Raw genomic sequence first — 21,354 nt, 5'->3', positions numbered from 1 at the left:
GGTCGAACCAGGGGCTGAACCTGTTTTTAGTGATTATTTTCTTTGTTATAGCAGTTATACAATCAGGGCACGGCAGAGGACAGGGAGAGCTCTGCAGTGTTGATTTATAACATTTGAATGTGCAATCGATGGCAACAAGATCATATTGTACAGCAATTTCATCATGATTTCATCACCTATGTTGAGAGTCTAGCATGCTCAATGGACCATATTCAGCCAAACACAGTATAGACAAGTCCAGTGTGAATTGCAAATGATGCGTGTGAAGAAAATCTAATTTGGTTTGTAGCAGGGGCGTAATTTTGGTTTTAGAGGTGGGGGGGACATAATTAAATAAATATTTATAATTATTTAAAAACAATTAAATKATTTTTTTATCCAGTCAGATAAACACTCCTAATAGCCTACCCGACTGCTTGAAGGTGTCCGTGTGGTCATAAAGCACACTTACCTCATTTTGTATCACATTCCAATGAGAAAATTAGGGAGGACAAAAATGCAATTTCAGAATGTGTTTGTAGGTGTATGTTAAAAATTACTTTACTTTTTTATGTATGACAATGAGCTATGTCTTAACAATTTTAATTCTTTTTCAAAAATAGGCATCATATTCATTATTTTTATAGAAATCGAATATACTGTATTTGTAATTTACTATGTGGACATTTGGCTCAATTTCAAGTTTATAGCCAAGTTAGTTGAGGGAAATTGATTTTCCAGGAATTAACTGACTTTATATACATTATCAGAGATACATAAGATTCACTGCTTGATGTGTTCCTGGCTCTGAGCTTGACGATGATGACTAGATCAATGCTTTCTGAGAAGGAGGGAAAATGAGAGGAGAGAGAGAGAGAAAGAGAGAGAGAGAGAGAGAGAGACAGAGAGAGAGAGAGAGGGGGGGGGGGGAAAGTGTTGAGAAAAAGGTCATGATGTGAAAGCTGGAGGGCCTCAGGAGGGCGGGAAAACCCCATTATATATCCATGGATATCTGAAATGGCACCCTAATAGCTTCATAGCACTCTACGACTTGGATTGAATCCAAGGTGAGTTTTTGACAAATGGATATCACTTGACATTTAAAGGTAATTTACACTTGAGCAGACATTGGACAAGATTTCCTATCAAACATGAATTATATTTTTCCGCTTTTATCTACCATCTGCTTTTATCAAACCATTCAAATGTTTTTTTTTTAAATTGAAATGATTTTGCCTACTTCCAAAAAATGAAGCTACACCATAATTCAAGTACAACAGCCTTACAGTAAATAACATGTATGGCAAAGGTGAAATTAGAACAACAACATAGAATTATGGGTGTTTCTAACCTGGAAATGTCACTCATCAATGTATGGGTCCTTCTAAAAAAAAGATTGACCCCGATAACATTTTATGCAATACAATTTTGTGGTTAACGCTTCTTTTTTTGTATATGACATATGGCCTCAGTTAACACGGACACCTATAGTGGCTAGAACAAGTATTTGATACACTGCCGATTTTGCAGGTTTTCCTACTTACAAAGCATGTAGAGGTCTGTCATTTTTTATCATAGGTACACTTCAACTATGAGAGACGGAATCTAAAACAAAAATCCAGAAAATCACATTGTATGATTTTGAAGTAATTAATTAGCATTTTATTGCAAAAAATCCAACATAACACATCACTGAGTCCTACTCTTCATATTTTCAAGCATGGTGGTGGCTGCATCATGTTCTGGGTATGCTTGTCATTGGCAAGGGAGTTTTTTTAGGATAAAAGTAAACAAAATATAGCTTTAAAAACAGTCAAAATCCTAGAGGAAAACCCGGTTCAGTCTGCTTTACAACAGACACTGTGAGCCGAATTCACCTTTGAGCAGGACAATAACCTAAAGAACAAGGCAAGCAACTGGAGTTGCTTACCAAGACGATATTGAATGTTCCTGAGTTGCCAAGTTACAGTTTTGACTTAAATCGACTTGAAAATCTATGGCAAGACTTGAAAATGGCTGTCTAGAAATGATCAACAATCAACTTGACAGAGCTTGATAAAAAAAAACGAATGATATGCTTATATTAAACCTGGTCTCAGAGCATTTTGTTATATTATATTATATCAGAGCATTTTGTAAATAAATCCGAGACACTCCATTTAGTACTGTATGATACGTTACGTTTCATATGGTATGTATTACTTTGTGGATGTCCATCAACCATTTCATGTGATATGTTATGAATTACAATTCGTATTATATGTTATGAATTTGCAAAACGTATATAAATCTGTACATAAATCCGAGACACTCCATTTAGTATGATACTGTCACGCAATATAGGTCTGACGGTTCTTTGATAGTTTGAATGCAGGTAACTATTGCAGGCTCTGTGTATCTATAAGCTTCACACTGTGTCACTCCCCGTTGACTGTGTGTGTGTGTGAGTTCAGAAAATCACAGAAATCACGTAGAGCTCCTAAACCCTCCTTAACGGATACGTTTAAACATGCCACAACTGGATATGTAGCTTAAAAACAAACAAATATGAAAAATTGAAAAAATGTAAAGTAACAAGGGTAACTATTTACACACATTCAATGTATAATATACAATATTGTGAAGACCCTCAGTCCTCTACATAATATTGTTCTGCTGATGCCATGCCCAATAGCAGTCRCTTTCTGCTGTAAAGCAGAGGGTTACTGAACAYGTGGTGCAGGTGATGGGGCATTTCCTGTGACAAAGCACACATCGACGCCTCCCCACTGTGCCCTTTTTGCCCTGAGGCACATTCATGCCTGCAGAGATGAATCTGGGCAGGTGAACAGCACTGGTTGGAGCAGAAGGTGCAGAGGTAGAGGGGGCAGAGGTAGAGGGGGCAGAGGTAGAGGGGACAGAGGTAGAGGGGACAGAAGGTGCTGCAGTAGACTTGCTGTAGCAAGCAAGCTCCTGGATGAGCAGCTCTCGGGAGGCTAGCTGTGAGATGTGGGGCTGTCCACAGCTCTTAGCCATTTCCTTCTGGAGGATGAAGGAATTCACCACAGCAATGTCAATGAAATGATAGAAAAATGTCTGGMACCATTTCATTGTCTTGTGGAGCACATTGTAGTAGCCAATCAGTGCATCTGACAGGTCCACACCTCCCATTCTCTTGTTGTAGTCCTTGATAGCTAAAGGAATGGGGACATTTTTGGTGGTCCATGCCCCAGTAGCACCCTTCACACGCCTGATGACGTGATCCCCACTGAAGGACTTGTGGATAGTGGAGCACATGACCACCTCTCTGGTATCCATCCACTTCACAAACAGCAGGCCATCTTGGCGAATCCATCTCATGGTCCCCCGCTCAGCACGCTTAGGCATGTCGTTCACCTTTGTCTTCGGAAAGCCCACTCTGTTGGTCCGAATGGTGCCACAAGCCCACACCTCCAGCTTCCTCAGGTCTGCAGACAGGGTAGGGCTTGTGTAGAAGTTGTCCACAAAAGGTTTGTAGCCCTTCCCTAGCAGCTGAAAATCTAATAACTGCATAACGGAATCATAACTGTTCTTCCCCTCATAGACAAAAACATTGCACGTGTATGCACACACAGAATCAGCCAAAACAAACAGCTTGTAACCCCACTTAGTTGGTTTGTTACGCATGTATTGTTTTAGGCCAATTCTGGCCTTTGAGGCTACCATCCTCTCATCGATGGACAGGTTCTGGGCAGGCTGAAAATAAGTCTTGCATGCCTCAACGATGCTGGGGTAGAGCGGTTTTATTTTGCAAAGCTTATCAAACCTTGCTGTGCCTCTCGCCTTCTCGTTGTTCTCATCAACTTCTGGGTCACTGATATGAAGCGCCCGTGAGATTGTCAGAAACCTTTTGCATGACATGACAGTGGAGGGGAAAGGCAGTTGATAGAGGGGAGCAGTTTTCCAGTAGTCTTTCAGGGTTTTCAGCTTCACAAGACCCATGTAAATTACCATTGACAGGTAACAAAAAAGATCTGACATGGAAATGGGCTTCCATCCCTCTTTCTTGCCTGCCTGCTTCTTAGCACCATACTCATTAGTGTTCAACACCAGGGAATCAACAACAGATGAGGTGAAAAACAGCTGAAAAAGTTGCATGGGGCTGTACTTGGATGTCATATCCAGCTGAGGTCCTGATGGCCATTTTGGTCTGAATAATGGAGGTGGAGGCGCCACATCCTCCTCCAGCACAGAGTGCCAACGACCCTCCTCCTCTCTGATTGCAGGTGTATCTCTTCCCCATCTCCGCTTCTTTGTCACAGACTTCACACCTGGCAGGGCGGGGGTAGGTGTGGCGCCGGAGACAGCAGGGGTCCGGCTAGATGAACGAGCTCCTGTGGGGGATGGGCAACTTGGCAGTGGGGGCCCCCAATCAGAATCGGAGGGACTGTGAAATAAAGACACAGACACACAGATTATATATAGAGTAGTGAAACAAAATCATTTTGGTGATCTGTGGTTCTATTCCATGTTTAGATAAAATACATGTAAAAAATATCTCATATATACAGACACATAGATTATATATAGAGTAGGGAAACTAAATCATTTTGGTATTATTTTCAAACAACGGCATGAGAGTTACTTACCAATCGAGAATTGCGTGCGTCTTCTCGACTTCAAAAACATATCCTCAAATTGGGAGTTCAAACTTGACACACAATCTGATACATCAGATTGCATGTAGATCTGTATAGCTGGACTTTGCCTTTGATTTTCCAGATTTACTTGCCATAATTCTTTCAATAAAATAACGGAAAATGATCTCGACTCAATACTGCTACGCGCAAACAAAGTGGCTCCTTCAGGTAGAAATTTCAATGGCGAATGGCTGCGTAACACACGACTTTCGTTCAAGAGCTGGTCTTCCCGGATATAACCATTAGATATTGCCGTTTAACCTCTAACGAGCCTCTACCCCGGGTCCGGGAGCACCCCCCATCCCCCCACACACTGATTAGCATAGCTAGCATAGCTTCACAAGTAGATAGTAGCATCTAAATATCATTAAATCACAAGTCCAAGACACCAGATGAAAGATACAGATCTTGTTGAATAAAGCCACCATTTCAGATTTTTAAAATGTTTTACAGGGAAGACAAAACATGTAAATCTATTAGCCAAACACGTTAGCACAAATACAACCACTATTTACTAACTCCATCAGTTTTTTACTCCTTCAGGTCTATCACCATTCGGCTCACACTAAGCATATTGATATCCACTAACAAGAAAAATCCTCTTCAGATGACAGTCTGATAACATATTCATGGTATAGGATAGTTTTTGTTAGAAAAAAGTGCATATTTCCAGGTAGCAATCACAGTTTACAATTGCACCCACCATCACAAAATCGAACTAGAATTACTAGATAGAGACGCAAACATTTCATAAAAATAGACAACAGCATAGCAATGGAAAAGACCCAGATCTCTTGTATTTCAGACCATATTTCAGATTTTCTAAGCGTTTTTTCAAGCGGAAAACACAATAAATCGATAAGTTAGCATACCACATGTGCACAGAACATTACCAGAAAGCATCGATTTCCAGCCAAAGAGCGCTATAACGTAATCACCGCAAAATATATTAATTTTTTTCACTAACTCTTCTCAGAATTCTTCCGATGACACTCCTGTAACATCATCTTACAATATACATATACAGTTGTTCGAAAAGGTGCATATTTAGCCATACAAAAACGTGGTCACAATAAAAATACTAGGAAATCAAGCCTCAATATGTCTGACAGTCATTCTATCAGAGTGATCTAGTTTAATTGAAAGCTAATCAATAACTTGACTAAAAAATACAGGGTTGACAGCAATCGAAAAGACCAAATTAGTTCTTAATGCAACCGCTGATTTACATTTTAAAAATTATCCTTACTTTTCAATACAGGTTGGCCAAGTGAAGCTATACCGAAACAAAATGGCGAAATATGCGTTTAAAAATATTTCGACAGAATCACGATTTATCATATTAAATTTGCTTTACTTGTGAGCTGTTCTTCCATCAGATTCGCTTGGGCAATGTATCCTTCTATGTTATAAACGTCTTTTGGTCGATGATGTCCTCTGTCCTTCGAAATGTCCACCACCAACGACCGACACCCTAAAACGTGTCCAAACTTTCAGAGTCGCACAACAAAGAAATTCCTCAAAATCGCACTAAACGGATATAAATTGATATAAACGCGTTCAAATTAACTACATTATGATGTTTTTAAACAACTATAACGACTGAAAACATGACCGGAAAATATTGCTGGTTAGAAACGATTTGGACGAGGCAGGTCCGATGGCCTTGACGCTTCAGGCGCACGTTGAGAAAGGGGGGTCTCTGTACTCTTTAGTCTTCTTATAATGGCTGTGAATGTCCCATCGATTTTCATTGAAAACGTGATGAACGTACAGACACCCAGAGGAAGACGTAGGCAGTGTCGGTTTTCTTCATAGCATTCACTGTCGCCTTATAAACAGACCCCAGATCAGAGGTAAAAATTTCTGAAATCTGAACCCTGTCATGAAAGTGCTGTAGAAATTGTTCTGCTGACCACTCAGAGACAAATTCCAACTTCTATAGACCTTCGAAACTAGAAAGGTGTTTTCTATCCAATAATAACAATAATATGCATATTGTACGATCAAGAATTTAGCACGAGGCAGTTTAATTTGGAGACACAAATATGCTAATGCAGAACAGCACCCCCTATAGTTGCAAGAAGTTAACTCAGCTCATTGGCTCTCTACCAAGCTAGATTTCAAGACGATCAGTGGTCATTGGGACAAAATACAGTCAATCAAAGAAGCACTGGTCATATCATTGGCGCGCAATGAGGTCATTGTTTGGTGTGTTCAAATCAGTTCCTTTCGGTCAATACGTCCCGTAAAAATAACCATCAGGTATGGTTGTGTTACTAACAAACAGAGGATTGCAATGAAATCAACCATGACTAGATAAACGTACATTTAGTGTGAGTAATTACATCGACTGTTTCGTCGAAAGTTGAAGGAGTCGGAACTCATGACACAAGCCGTTTACAAAATGTGTCGTGTTATGCTATAAAAATGGATTTAATTGAACAAAACAACCATTTATTGTGAAGATTGGCCCTTTTGTATTGCCAAAAGAAGAAGATCTTCAAAGGTAATTMATTATTTTATTGCTATTTCTGACTTTTGTGACGCTACTGCTTGGTTGGAAAATGCTAGTTATACTTGTGTGTGCGGCGCGCTGTCGTCAGATTATCGTAAGGTATGCTTTCGCCGAAAAGCATTTTTGAAATCTGACACCACGGTTGGATTAAGAAGAAGATAAGCTTTTAAATGATGTTAGATACATGTATTTACAAGAACGTTTAATACTACGAATGGTGTATTTAGAATCTTTGCGCTAACGTCCCACCTAGCCTAGAGAAGTTAAAGTACGATAGATAAATGGCTGGTTCTTTTTTTCCTTACACCGTAGCTTTATGTACTTTGACGCGAAGTGATCAAATTAGCGCTGTATTACCGTTTTCACCTTTAATCCAAAAAAATAGGCCTTAACTCAAAAAGCGTCGCGGCCTCGACGCCATCTTGTTTCTGGGTTGGCTAAAAGCCTATTTGGCCAAACCTGTGTCCACGGAGTTTCGTCTGCGAAGTCTTTTCCATTTAGGAGAAACGGCCATGTCCGTTTGGTGATGTTTTGTCCATTTGCAATAAGCAGCCAGTCGCCAACTGGTGGAATTTTCCAGAACAYCGGAAAATTTACTAAAGATTTTATAAAACAGAAATTAAATGTCCAAGAGACTTTATTTGATGACTTCCCAGAAAATATGGCGCTGGGGCATGACCAAAGGCCATTGGCCTATTTTAATAACACTTGCGGATGTCTAGTAAGGGACCGTACATTTGCAATATGGAGATCCTCATCAACCATATGGGTAATGCCATCGGCGTCCCTAATGTAGGGAATAACCACACCCATAGGTCATATACCAGTCCCAGGAGTGCCATTTCGACATTTAGTAACAGACTATGTGGATATGATGAAGAAGGTAAATGGTAAAAGAAGGAAGGAAGGAAACACTACGTGGTACCATCTAAACCACTGCACCAGCGAGCCATGAGGAAGCTGAGGATATTGAGACATCAGACAGGAGCCAGGAAGAAGCAGAGGGAGAAGAGGACCAAAATGCAATTACTGAGAGTCAACAGGCACTCCTTCCTGAACACCCAGAGAATCATAGGAGGGGGGAGAGTGACATGTGCACTGTTATTGATGGGATATCTACTCTGGCATATACCCCAAAGGCAGGCAATGATGCAGGAGAAGGAGAAACAACAGGAAATGGATGGGATTTCCCCACAACTGACTTCTCTGCCCTCTCATGGTCCCCCTAACAGTGATCTGGTAAAAGTACAACTATGGAGGGAAGCTGAAGAAAATGACTGGTATGAATGGGCTCAATATACAGCATCTAAATTAAGACAGACAAATTGCTTATTGTGTGTGCCATCTCCACTGAAAGAATTAGTGGTGGTACCTAATACATATGATTATAGGGACTGTGCTGACTTTAATCAAAAGTTTTGCTATTTGAGAAGTTTAGAAGGCCTTTCTGATCTTCTCAAATTGTCCAGCTGAATGTTTGCCAAATTTGGGAAATTCACACTATAAAAGATTCTACAACCAAACAGGCTGGGGAAAATTGTGTCAAGAATTAGATGTACGGGTGGAAGCACAGAAGTTAGAGACCCCATATAAATATCGAATAGATTATAAACAACCATATGAATGTTTTAAATCCTTGAGAGGTGCCATGTGCCATGTGGTCTCACGTGTGCCTCTAAACTTCCCCATCTTATGCTGTCCTTCTGTGCTGATCTGATGAGGACCAGGGGGTGCTGTTTTCACTTTGGGAAAAATCGTATGCAATTTAAACGGCCTCGTACTCAATTCTTGCTCGTACAATATGCATATTATTATTACTATTGGATAGAAAACAACCTCTAGTTTCTAAAAACGTTTGAATTTTTTCTCTGAGTGGAACAGAAGTCATTTGGCAGCACTTTCCCTGACCAGGAAGTAGAATGTCAGAAATCTATGCTCTCTTCAACGTTATGCCTATACATGGTCATGATACGTATGACCCTACGTACACTTCATACGCCTTCCTCTGGGTCTCAAGAGGATGTGAGAGAAGACATTTTGTGTTCATCTTGTTCTGAGGTGGAATAAAAGCTATTTCTTTGACGTGACCGTCCACTTCCGGAACTCTGAAGCGCGCGACTTGGAAGTAAGATTGCGTTCTGTTTTGCTGCCGTTTCGGACGTCAACAATCTCCGGCTCGGATTTTATTTGATAAATGTGACCATATCATCGTAATGTATGTTTTTTCAATATAGTTTAATCAGATTATTTTAATTTTTTTCGGGAGTTTTGCCGTGTTCCGTTCTCGGACTTTTTTTTACGTTGGACAGATCCGTGCCAGTCGACCAGTACCTATGCTAAATGAAGAGGGAAAGTTGCCATTCTGAATCCAAACAACGACTCATCTGGACAAAGGACACCTTGATCAACATTCTGATGAAAGATCAGCAAAAGTAAGACCCAATTTATAATGTTATTTCATATATCTGTCGTGGATGTCAACTGGTCGTGCGCGCCCAAGTGTGTCTGGCTATTGTGGCTATGCTAATATAGCGCTACATTTTGTTTTCGCTGTAAAACATTTAATAAATCGGAAATATTGTCTGGAATCACAAGAACCCTTTTTTTCAATTGCTGCACAGTATGTATTTCTCAGAAATGTTTTATGAGGAGTAATTAGGTATTTGACGTTGGTGTCTGTAAATGTTATGGCTGCTTTCGGTGCAATTTCTGATTGTAGCTGAAATGTAATTTATGATTTATACCATAAATATGCACATTTTTCAAAAAAAACATATGCTATACAATAAATATGTTATCAGACTGTCATCTTATGAAGTTGTTTCTTGGTTAGTGGCTATATATATCTTTATTTGGTCGAATTAGTGATAGNAGTTGTTTCTTGGTTAGTGGCTATATATATCTTTATTTGGTCGAATTAGTGATAGCTGGTGATGGAGTAAAAAACTGATGTAGTTAGAAAAGTGGTGTCTTTTGCTAACGTGGTTAGCTAATAGATTTACATATTTTGTCTTCCCTGTAAAACATTTTAAAAATCGGACATGTTGGCTTGATTCACAAGATGTGTACCTTTCATATGCTGTATTGGACTTGTTAATGTGTGAAAGTTAAATATTAAAAAAAAATAGATTTTGAATTTCGCGCTCTGCCTTTTCAGTGGAATGTGGGAGGAGTTCCGCTAGCGGAACGGGGGAGTGAGACAGGTTAATCACAAAAGCCTACGTTAGCTTAACCGTCCCGTGGACGGGACACCGATCCCAAAGAAGATTTATCCCTTTCAGCTAACCCTTCCCCTAATCATATCCCTTTAACCGAACTCCTAAACTTAACCTTAACCTTAACTCTAACTACTAACCCTAATCCCTAGCCTAGCTAACGTTAGCCAGCTAAATAGCATTAGCCACCTAGGTACCTAGCTATAATTTCATAACATATCATACATTTTGCAAATTCATAACATATAATATGAATTGTAATTCGTAACATATCATATGAAATGGGTGATGGACATCCACAAAGTAATATATACATACGAAACGTAACGTATCTGTAAGGACAGACACTGGAGACGAGAAGCAAGTACAGTGAGGTAAAATTTTATGAAACAACTGACATATAACAAAACAGGAACAGCGTCTGGACAGGGGGAACAAAATGACATTACGACAATGAAAGCCTGACGATTCCGCTGAGGCGTGATGTGTGATGGGAGCCTGATGAGCTGGCTGAGGCGTGGGAGCCCAACGAGCCGGCTGAAGCATGACATGGGATGGGAGCCTGCCGAGCCAACCGAGGCTAGGAAAACGTCGAGCCAGCTAACGCATGGAAGACCGACGAGCCAACTGAGGCACCCCCGGTTCCATCGGCAATGGCACCCGGACCCGAGGTCAACACCAAAAACAAAAAACACGAACTCCCTGATGCTTCAAATAGTGGTGTCAGCATTCTGTAACGGACAGACGCTGGAGATGAGAAGCAAGTACAGTACAGGGAGTGAACATTTAATGAAACAACGGACATAAAGTTGAAGTTGGAAGTTTACATACACCTTAGCCAAATACATTTAAACTCAGTTTTTCACAATTCCTGACATTTAATCCTCGTAAAAATTCCCTGTCTTAGGTCAGTTAGGATCACCACTTTATATTAAGTGAAATGTGAAATGTCAGAATAATAGTAGAGATAATGATTTATTTCAACTTTTATTTCTTTCATCACATTTCCAATGGGTCAGAAGTTTACATACACTCAATTAGTATTTGGTAGCATTGCCTTAAATTGTTAATCTTGGGTCAAACTTTTCGGGTAGCCTTCCACAAGCTTCCCCCAATAAGTTGGGTGAATTTTGGCCCTTTCCTCCTGACAGAGCTGGTGTAACTGAGTCAGGTTTGTAGGCCTCCTTGCCCGCACACGCTTTTTCAGTTCTGCCCACAAATCTTCTATAGGATTGAGGTCAGGGCTTTATGATGGCCACTCCAATATCTTGACTTTGTTGTCCTTAAGCCATTTTGCCACAACTTGTACTCAACTAGCCTACCTGGTTAAATAAAGGTGAAATAAAAAAAGAATTAAAAAAACAAACCTTTAGGCGTTTGGAAATTGCTCCCAAGTATGAACCAGACTTGTGGAGGTCTACAATTGTTTTTCTGAGGTCTTGGCTGATTTCTTTAGATTTTCCAATGATGTCAAGCAAAGAGGCACTGTGTTTGAAGGTAGGCCTTGAAATAATTCCATTGGTACACGTCCAATTATTCAAATGATGTCAATTAGCCTACCAGAAGCTTCTAAAGCCGTTAAATATTTTTCGGGAATTTTCCAAGCTGTTTAAAGGCACAGTCAACTTAGTGTATGTAAACTTCTGACCCACTGGAATTGTGATACAGTGAATTATAAGTGAAATAATCTGTCTGTAAACAATTGTTGCAAAAATTAATTGTGTCATGCACAAAGTAGATGTCCTAACCAACTTGCCAAAACTATATTTAGATAATTAACAAGAAATTTGTGGAGTGGTTGAAAAATGAGTTTTAATGACTCCAACCTAAGTGTATGTAAACTTCCGACTTCAAGTGTACATGTTCTAGAGCTTAAGTCGATATTGCATGGTGAGTTATGTGGCTCTAGAAGGTTTGCAGGCCGAAAAACAGCCTCGTCCATTTGCAATGAATTCAATTCATTTTGAACATCACGAAAATTACGACATTTAGAAAAGTCCCAGAATCACAAGACTAGGTGCATTGAAGCCGCCTCGGCCCATAGAGACAGACCCCAACATTTCTGTCCGATAGCTCATTCAGAGACCCCGTAGCAACGCCTGGAAAAAGTGCAGCACTAATTAAGGTCGCTGCTCAGGCTCCGAATTACTTATCGAGCCAAAACCCGGGATTTGGGGTCGCCTCAGCTAGGCCTACACATAATGTCAGAACTGGACCCACAGCTAGAATGTAACTACGTGTTTTAAGTTTTTATTATGGTTTTTATTATTATTTATTATGTTTAAACAGAAGGCGCTGTGAATTTTGGGCCTGGTCTGAAATATGTGATAGTTGGCATCTAAACATGTTGGACAAAGTGGTTTTGGTGTCCGTATGTATCAGTTTGGTGTCAGAATGATATCTTATTGATTGATGGACGCTGACTTGATGGCTGACTTTGTCCATTTCCAATAAGTTTAAACAGTGATGAACCATCACCAAATTGACAGGCTGAAATCAACACCAACGAGCGATGGAGAGAAACCACTATCACTGCCCGGCCATCCCGAGTTCAACGGGCCAGTCATTTGAGCATTTCTGCAGTATATTAGAGCATGTCAAATTCTTGATGGTAAATACCCATTGTAAGACATTGCAAATGGACAGTAAATGTCCAATGTTTTTATTGAGGGATTTACCATGACCAAATGGACATGCTGAAATCAACACCAACGAGCGATGGAGAGGAACCACTATCACTGCCCGGCCATCCCGAGTTCAACGGGCCAGTCAATTGTGCATTTTTGCAGTATATTAGAGCATGTCAAATTTGTGACGGTAAATTCCCATTGTAAGATATTGCAAATGGACAGTACATTTCCAATGTTTTTAATGAGGGATTTACCATCACCAGATGAACAGGCTGAAATCAACACCAATGAGCGATGGAGAGGAACAACTATCACTGATCAACCATCCGAGTTCAACGGGCCAGTCAATTGGGCATTTCTGCAGTATATTAGAGCATGTCCAATTCGTGATGGTAAATGCCCATTGTAAGACATTGCAAATGGACAGCTGAGCAATTTTTTTAAATGGTTCTTAATGACTAGGGGAGTGCAAGGGTCCATGGGTGGGGTGTACCCACCACCCGGGCCCATCCAATAGGGTCATTTTGGACATTTCGGAGTCCCACTCCTCTCTCATTGCACCAAATGTTTACTTCATATGACTTCCTATGATCAACCATGACAAATAGACCTTCTAAGTTGATTCAGGGCTTAACATAGTGATATATATCATTTGGTCAGTATACATGCCCTTTGTACATTTCTTATGCCATTTGGACATAGTTCACTGACTTTTGGGTTTGGAAGCCGAATTCCTATGATCATATATGGCAAATGGACATAACATCCTGATTTGGTACTTTCGTATATATGGCATTTGGACATTTCTTATGCCATTTGGCCACTGACTTTTGGGTTCGGAAGCTGACTTCCTATGATCATATATTGCAAATGGACAAAACATAGGCCTTATGGACAAACTCAATAAAATAACACAAATATATGTTCATGCGGTTATTACATACGTATAATTGACAAAAAACAACAACAAAAAAACAGAAAAACGGTCCAAAAGCACTTTTTTAGAGGTTTTAAATGTCTATTTTTTAGTATTTTCAAAATGTCACCCTTGGGTCTTGACTTTGTGACCATTTGCCATATGAAAATCTACAGTGGAGCGTGCTCGCCATCTTTGGGATTTTTGGGGTATGACACTTGGCATTTGCCATATTCCACTTGCCATATGGTTTGGATGAACTGTCATCCATTTGAGTGGTATTTGCGATTGTGTATATGGTTCGCCCAATGGCAATAATTTGCCATTCATTTTTGTCAATTTCATGGGGGTCTTCCCTTACCTTTCGATCGTTGTTTTGCGCACATACCTCACATTTTGTAGGTATGGTGACCAGTAGCCTTGCTTTAAAAAAATATTCCCACTTGCGCAATGGTCAAAACCATGCACATCAGTAATTAGTAGATTAAGTAACATAGTAAGTGCCACTATGGTCCCATCATGGGATCTCCATAGTCCCTACATATCTTTGGTTGCCTCTCTCTGGTGCCACATTGATTGTTCATAAGTCCCTGCTCATTCCTGCATTCTAATGTCTTCTGGTTGTGGTGCAGATTCAATGATAACCATTGGTGCCGTTAATATTGGGATGGTGCATTTTGATACCTTTTTAGTCGCTTCATCTGCCACATTATTACTTCTAATAACAAAATCGTTACCCTTTTATTGTGCTTTACACTTTACGATTGCCAGTTTTGTGGGGTACATCAATGCTGTCATTAATTTAACAATCTGCTTGTGGTGTTGTATGGGTGTTCCATCACTTTTCTTGAATCCTCACTGTTTCCAAACTGCTCCAAATAGGTGACACACTCCATGTGCTTATGCTGAGTCAGTATATATATATTTACAATTTTTCCTCTACCTAGTGTGCATGCGGCAATACGTGCATTTAATTCAGCGAACTAGGCTGAGTATGGTTGTGGACAGTATTCTATTTTTACTTCAGTAAATTGTCTTCCCTGTTTTTGCACAACAACATATCCCGTGTGATTTCCTGTATGTTCCTTATAACAGGATCCATCTACAAAATATTCTTTCAAGTAAGAACCAACTATGTTTAGTAATGGGGTAGACTCTAGGTCTGGCCTGAGTTTGGTAAACATCAGGGATTCCGCTACACAATTATGTGCTTGCGCTTCAAAGTCCAGATGAACTCTTTCAGCTGGGTTTACTGTAGCACATCGCTTAATAGAAACGTCTGGGTCAGTCAACGGGGTCATATATTCCAAGGTTCTAGCATTACTTAGAACACATTTTCCCTGTTCTATCAACTCCACAATCTTATGGTGTGTGTGGATGGTTATTGGATATTCCATTGGTAATGCTTGATGCTTTATCATACACATATTGTAGTGCTGCCAACCCTTGGTAGCAAGGAGGATATCCCTGGGCAACTGAATATAGTTTAGTACTGTAGTATGCAATGAAAGTTCACATGTTCGAGAAGGCATTTCCACCAAAAAACACATTTGGATAAAAAATATTTTTACTTTCAAACGGCTCAACTGTGAAGTCATGACTTGCGACATACGCCTAGTTTCCTGAATCGGGTCACATATATTTATTTATTTTATTTATCCGTTATTTTACCAGGTAAGTTGACTGAGAACACATTCTCATTTGCAGCAACGACCTGGGGAATAGTTACAGGGGAGAGGAGGGGGATGAATGAGCCAATTGTAAACTGGGGATTATTAGGTGACCGTGATGGTTGAGGGCCAGATTGGGAATTTAGCCAGGACACCGGGGTTAACACCCCTACTCTTACYATAAGTGCCATGGGATCTTTAATGACCTCAGAGAGTCAGGACACCCGTTTAACGTCCCATCCGAAAGACGGCACCCTACACAGAGCAGTGTCCCCAATCACATATGGATATGTGCTATTTACTTTGAACTGGATTGTGTTTACAGCAGGGGTGGGCAACTCCAGTCCTCGAGGGCCTGATTGGTGTCACACTTTTTCTCCAGCAAACACAGCTGATTAATAAAACTGCATTCTGAACTGAAGATCATGATTAGGTGATTATTGGAGTCAGGTGTGTTAGCTGTGGCTGGGGCAAAACTGTGACACCAATCAGGACCTCAAGGACTGGAATTGCCCACCCCTGGTTTATAGCATGAGCGGTCGTGAGTAGATTCCCTTGTTTTGAGATCAGAGCAAGAGCTGCATGTAGCCACGTGTGCACATTTAGTTCATATCCTTTGCTAGTTAGTGAGCTATTAGCCCAGTTATAGTCAATAATAAGAGTGATTGCTTCCTACAAGAGCTCAAAACGTATACCTTTCTAGACATGTTTGAAAAGAAATCAGGAGCTTTTTTTGTCTTAAAGGGGAATTGTTGTATTTTTAGACAGGCTTGAATAAGCTAAATAGCCAATAGGCAGAAGGTAGCATAATTTGTCTGATTCTCTGTAATACTGGTATGGAAATTGCATCAAACAACACAACAGCATTTTCAGTCACCTCCTTGTTTGAAGGACAAGTGGATAAACAGGTTAATGTCAAGCCCTGCATGTTTTTTTTCAAAAGACTCATATAATGTAGACCTACATTGGCTGCTACTGTGTTGAATTATAGAACAGCTATTACCATGTTAAAATGTTATGGGATCCATTTTCTCCATTGTTGCTGATGGTAGGCCACTCTGGTAAGCATACATTTTGATCAAATAGCCACAGTTACCCACTTGGCCACTGTTAAAACTGTAAATTTAAGCGGGTACAGCCTGTTCACAGTAAACGCATGTTGGAAGTTGCACAGAAATTTCACAACATTCAACTTTGCGCTCAGCAGACCTAAAATGTGCTCAGTGGCAATTTTTATTTTAGGTAACATTGGTAGTGAATGCATCCATTTTCTCACACTGCTCCCCCAGCAGGAATCAAACACACAACCCTGGCATTGTAAGCAACGTGCTCTACCAACTTAGCTTCACAGGACCACTTTTTMGGGGGTTTTAAGCATTAAATGACCTGGTATGATGGTTCATTGATCAGTTATATAGTTTAAAGCCCATATTCGACCTTTAYAGTAACTGTCCAGTGTTTCCAGATTTCTATGATATACAGTATGACCTATAATTAATTACAATATGAGTGAAATAGTTTTCCTGACAAATGTTTTTAATTAAGTATGTTAAAAAGCAGCTTTTATGTGTTAGAAGGGTATGGGCGTACCCCAACAACAGAATGGTGTTGGCGTATACCGGTGATAAAAAAAGTAGACAGCTGATTGGCCAGCTCATCCTCCTCTATGAGGAAATATCAAGCATTTTTTAAACTGTTTGAGATAGAAGTTTGAGGTTTTCTCCAATGTATGCTTTGTCCACAAATATGATTATAGGATGAGTCAACAACATTATTTGGGTAATATATGGGTATTAAGTTTTAAAAGTGAGATATTACAGTTACAATTTCTRTCATCCTCATGGCAAAATGTGAAGAATAGCATGAGATAAGATATAAAGCAACACATTTTTCTCAGTGCCCCATGGTAAAATTTGTATAATTGAAGGAATTAGCTGTAAAACTATATATATATATWTTTTTTTATATGACTCATTACAAAATGTGTAGAAAGCATTATAAAACTGCACATTTTTCATTTTRTTCTCTGTCCCATGGCAAAATGTTTATATTTCTGATGATTGGGGGGCCTTCCACTTATCTTTCCACTTATACTGTGTTTTCAAAATACACCTCAATATAGTTATGTCAAACTGTGTAGAATTGCAGGAACAGCATTTTAAATGTAAAAAATGTTTGTTTTCCCCAATATCTACACCGCAATTTCTTGTGCTGTAGTAATCAATGGTACCAGTCACTGGTGTCTATTCCCCATGTTTTATACAACACAGCAGTGCCAGTGCCAGTTTCATACAATACAGTGTCACTTCACTGTATGGACACTTTGTCTCAGGAACTGATTTCTACTGCAATCTGTCTTCTCCCTTTGGACATGTCATGTCATGTACCAGGAGAGAATTTATCCCTTCATAACCCCACTCATCACTCAAAAGTGACATACTGTGGGGGGTGCATACTGGCGGCAGAGAAGTCAGGCGCAGGAGAGCAAAACCTGATTTACAACGGCGCAGTTTAATAAACAAAACCACCGTAAACAGAACAATAAATCAATGGGTAAACAAAACCCGTTACACACCAGCATAACGTGCACAAGCACTACAATAAACAATTCCGGACAAGGACATGGGGGGAACKGAGGGTTAAATACACAACATGTAATGATGGACTTGAAACCAGGTGTGTGGGAAGACAAGACAAAACAAATGGAAAATGAAAAGTGGATCGGCGATGGCTAGAAGACCGGTGACGTCGACCGCCGAACGCCGCCCGAACAAGGAGAGGGACCGACTTCGGCGGAAGTCATGACACATACAGTGCCTAGTGAAAGTCTACACACCCCTTGCACAGTTTTAACATTTTGATACCTTAAAATTACATAAAAAATGTATTAAAATTATATTTTGTTCCTACTCATATACACAACCAACTCCACGTTTTACAAATTAAAGAAAATATTTAGAGAAWTTTCCAAATTCGACTGGAAAATAAATCAAATGCATTCCTTTTTTAAATGTAATTTTAAGTRAGCAAAATGTGAAGACTGTGCAAGGGGTGTGTAGACTTTCACTAGCGACAGTACATGGGGTGATGAGGGGGAAAACCTAGCAGTAGACAGGATAGAGCAAGAGTACAAACAGTACTGCTTCAAGTCTTCAACCCAGTCTAGACTGTTAATAGCCACCAATAGTTTTTTTTATAGAAAAGCAGTAAGCAGGATACACTTCCTACTCTCCCTTATATAATTTCTTAATTGTAGTCATTAGTGTACCTGAATTTGGGAAGAATCAGGGCTGAAAGCCCCATTAGAACATCCAGCACTCTGAGACCAGAGGAAACATCATTACCGGACTGCTTCTCCTCTGTGTGTGTGTGTGTGTGTGTGTGTGTCTCTCCCTCTAAACACAGGACCCACCCACCATTGCCTTAATTACAGTGACCCCTTGTCCTTATCAAAGTAATGGCCTGTTCATTTGAACCCCTTCATCTTCTGTACGAGTGTGCATGTGTGCTTGTGTAATGGCCTGTTCATTTGAACCCCATAACCCCCTCATTTTCTCTCCCCACCATTCAGCACTAATGGCTGTAGGCTTTAGGCTGCTGAATGATAGCTGTGAATTGGATTTTATTTTTTCACTAAAGTGAAAGTGAAACCTGGCTAATTAGAGACAGTGACAGAGGGCACTGTGATAAAGCTTGAGCTGAGATCACCTTTTGATGAAAAGCACCATCACCTTTTGATGAAAAGCACCATTAGCTTGCTATACTGCCTTGCATGTCAAACTTTGACAACTTAAAGGGATACTTTGGAATTTGGAGAAGAAAAAAAACTACTTACCCAGAGTCCGACAGACTCATGGATACTATTTTTATATCTCTGCGTGCAGTTTGAAGGACGTTTAAGGTAGCATATCATTAGCTCAGCGTAATTGCTGGAAGTCTCCAGGAACTACTAGCCAGCTSCTTTCAAAAGCAGAGAAATAGACCTAACTACAAAAAATTTGATTCTATCCACTTCCACATATTCTGTCCCGTTATCACATAGAGATGTATAACGATTGCAACGCTGTATCTGTCCCATTATGGCTTCTCTGAGCGCACGGGCAGGACCATTGAGACAGATACAACGTTGCGATCCATATACATCTCTATGCGGCAATGGGACAGACTATGAGGGTGGATAGAATCTTGTTTCTTACGATTATCAGTAAAATTAACACATTCATAAAATAGAGATGACTATGTATAGCTTTGTAAGACTATAAATGACCAGCCATGTGGCATAGTTAGAAGGTCTATTTCCCTGCTTTTGAGACTATCTAGCTAATAGTTCCTGGAGACTTCTACCAATTGCGCTACTCTATCAATATTCCTCTTTCAACTTCTGTCAAACTGCATGCAGAGACATAAAAATGGTATCCATGAGTTTGTTCTTAATTCCCCAAATCCCGAAATATCCCTTTAAATTAGTTTTAAAAAATGTATAGTTGAAGTGGCATCCACAGTTTAGACTGTGAAAACCGCGCTGCATGTTGTTTAAATACAGTTTTGAAGTGTTTTGTGAGAGCTAATGATGACGTTTCTGTCGTGTGAGACTGAAAGTTGACTGGAATAAAAGGTTAGAAGCAAGAAAGTGAATATGTGGTATCTATGGATTTATAACATCTTTAAAGCCTAACAAATATAACTGTAAATTGTTATGTATTTAGTCTGCAATGTCATTTTCATTGTGTGGAAAACTAGCTGTCGTCAATGCGTCAGCTAATGGGGATGCAAATAAAATCAAATATTCCAGGAGTTTTCCCGTATCTTTACTATCCTTCAGAATATTTACTGTAAAAGTCTGAAAATAGATTAATTATGCAAAACACCAATCGTTGTATGCCACATCTGTCAACAGAAATAATACATGTGAATCAAATAAATTCTTCTTCTGATCAAAAGTGAATGACTCAAAAACGATCTTTTGGTATTTGTTCCATTAGTCTGCTGTTTATACAGTCCCAAAATGTATATTAGCAATCAGGTTTTCAAGACATAGAACTTTCAAAATACAGTGTCAGTATGAAGCATTTTGCATGATGCTAAAAAAAAAGCTGCCATAAGCTGCCTTCAATGTAGTTTTAGAGAATTTGGCAGTATGTCCAACCGGCCTCACAACCGCAGACCACATTTATCCACGCCAGCCCAGGACCTCCACATCCAGCTGGAGATGATTCCCGGTTTCAACTGTACCGGGCAGATGGAATGTCGTTGTGTGGGCAAGCGGTTTGCTGATGTCAACATTGTGAAGAGAGCAGTGGCGACCCGTCATTCAGGGCAGCATTGTTTGAGCCCCACCAAAATAGTTTAGCATGTTATTTTGGCATTAATATGTGTCACATGTCAGTGTGCAAACAATGTACAAAAAATTATAATCATTGGGTTAATAAAGCTGCATACAAACTTGGTCTCTGTTTTGCTTTCTTGAGTAAGGCAGCTCTAAAATAAAGGTGTTTCATCCTAGCTCAGTGCTTTCTGAGGTGGTGGGGCAGCCAGCGGAAAATACGGAGAGTAAGGGTTGGTAATGTTCTCTAGTTGCGTCGTGATAGGCTCAGTGTTCTGTAACTCATGGGGACACTACGTCACCGCAAAATCTAAGGCTAGAGCTCAAAAATTCAAACCTCTTGGGTGCTGTCATAGAGTTACAGTTGAAGTCGGAAGTTTACAAACTCTTAGGTTGGAGTCATTAAAACTCGTTTTTCAACCACTCCACAAATGTCTTCTTAACA

General features: G+C 39.9%; 1 protein-coding gene across 1 annotated transcript; it reads right to left on the bottom strand.

Moving 5' to 3' along the window:
• Window positions 1–2,774: 2,774 nt before the first annotated feature.
• On the bottom strand, window positions 2,775–19,441 carry LOC139023268 (piggyBac transposable element-derived protein 4-like). Its single transcript, XM_070436026.1, has 3 exons — window positions 19,422–19,441; window positions 2,916–4,384; window positions 2,775–2,812 (listed from the first exon to the last, which is right to left on the bottom strand). The coding sequence occupies exons 1-3, from the start codon at window positions 19,439–19,441 to the stop codon at window positions 2,775–2,777; spliced, it is 1,527 nt and encodes a 508-aa protein (XP_070292127.1).
• Window positions 19,442–21,354: the final 1,913 nt, after the last annotated feature.

The sequence above is a fragment of the Salvelinus sp. IW2-2015 genome, linkage group LG30 (assembly GCF_002910315.2).
Source record: "Salvelinus sp. IW2-2015 linkage group LG30, ASM291031v2, whole genome shotgun sequence".
NCBI lineage: Eukaryota > Metazoa > Chordata > Actinopteri > Salmoniformes > Salmonidae > Salvelinus > Salvelinus sp. IW2-2015.
This window is presented reverse-complemented; position numbering and strand designations above follow the sequence as displayed.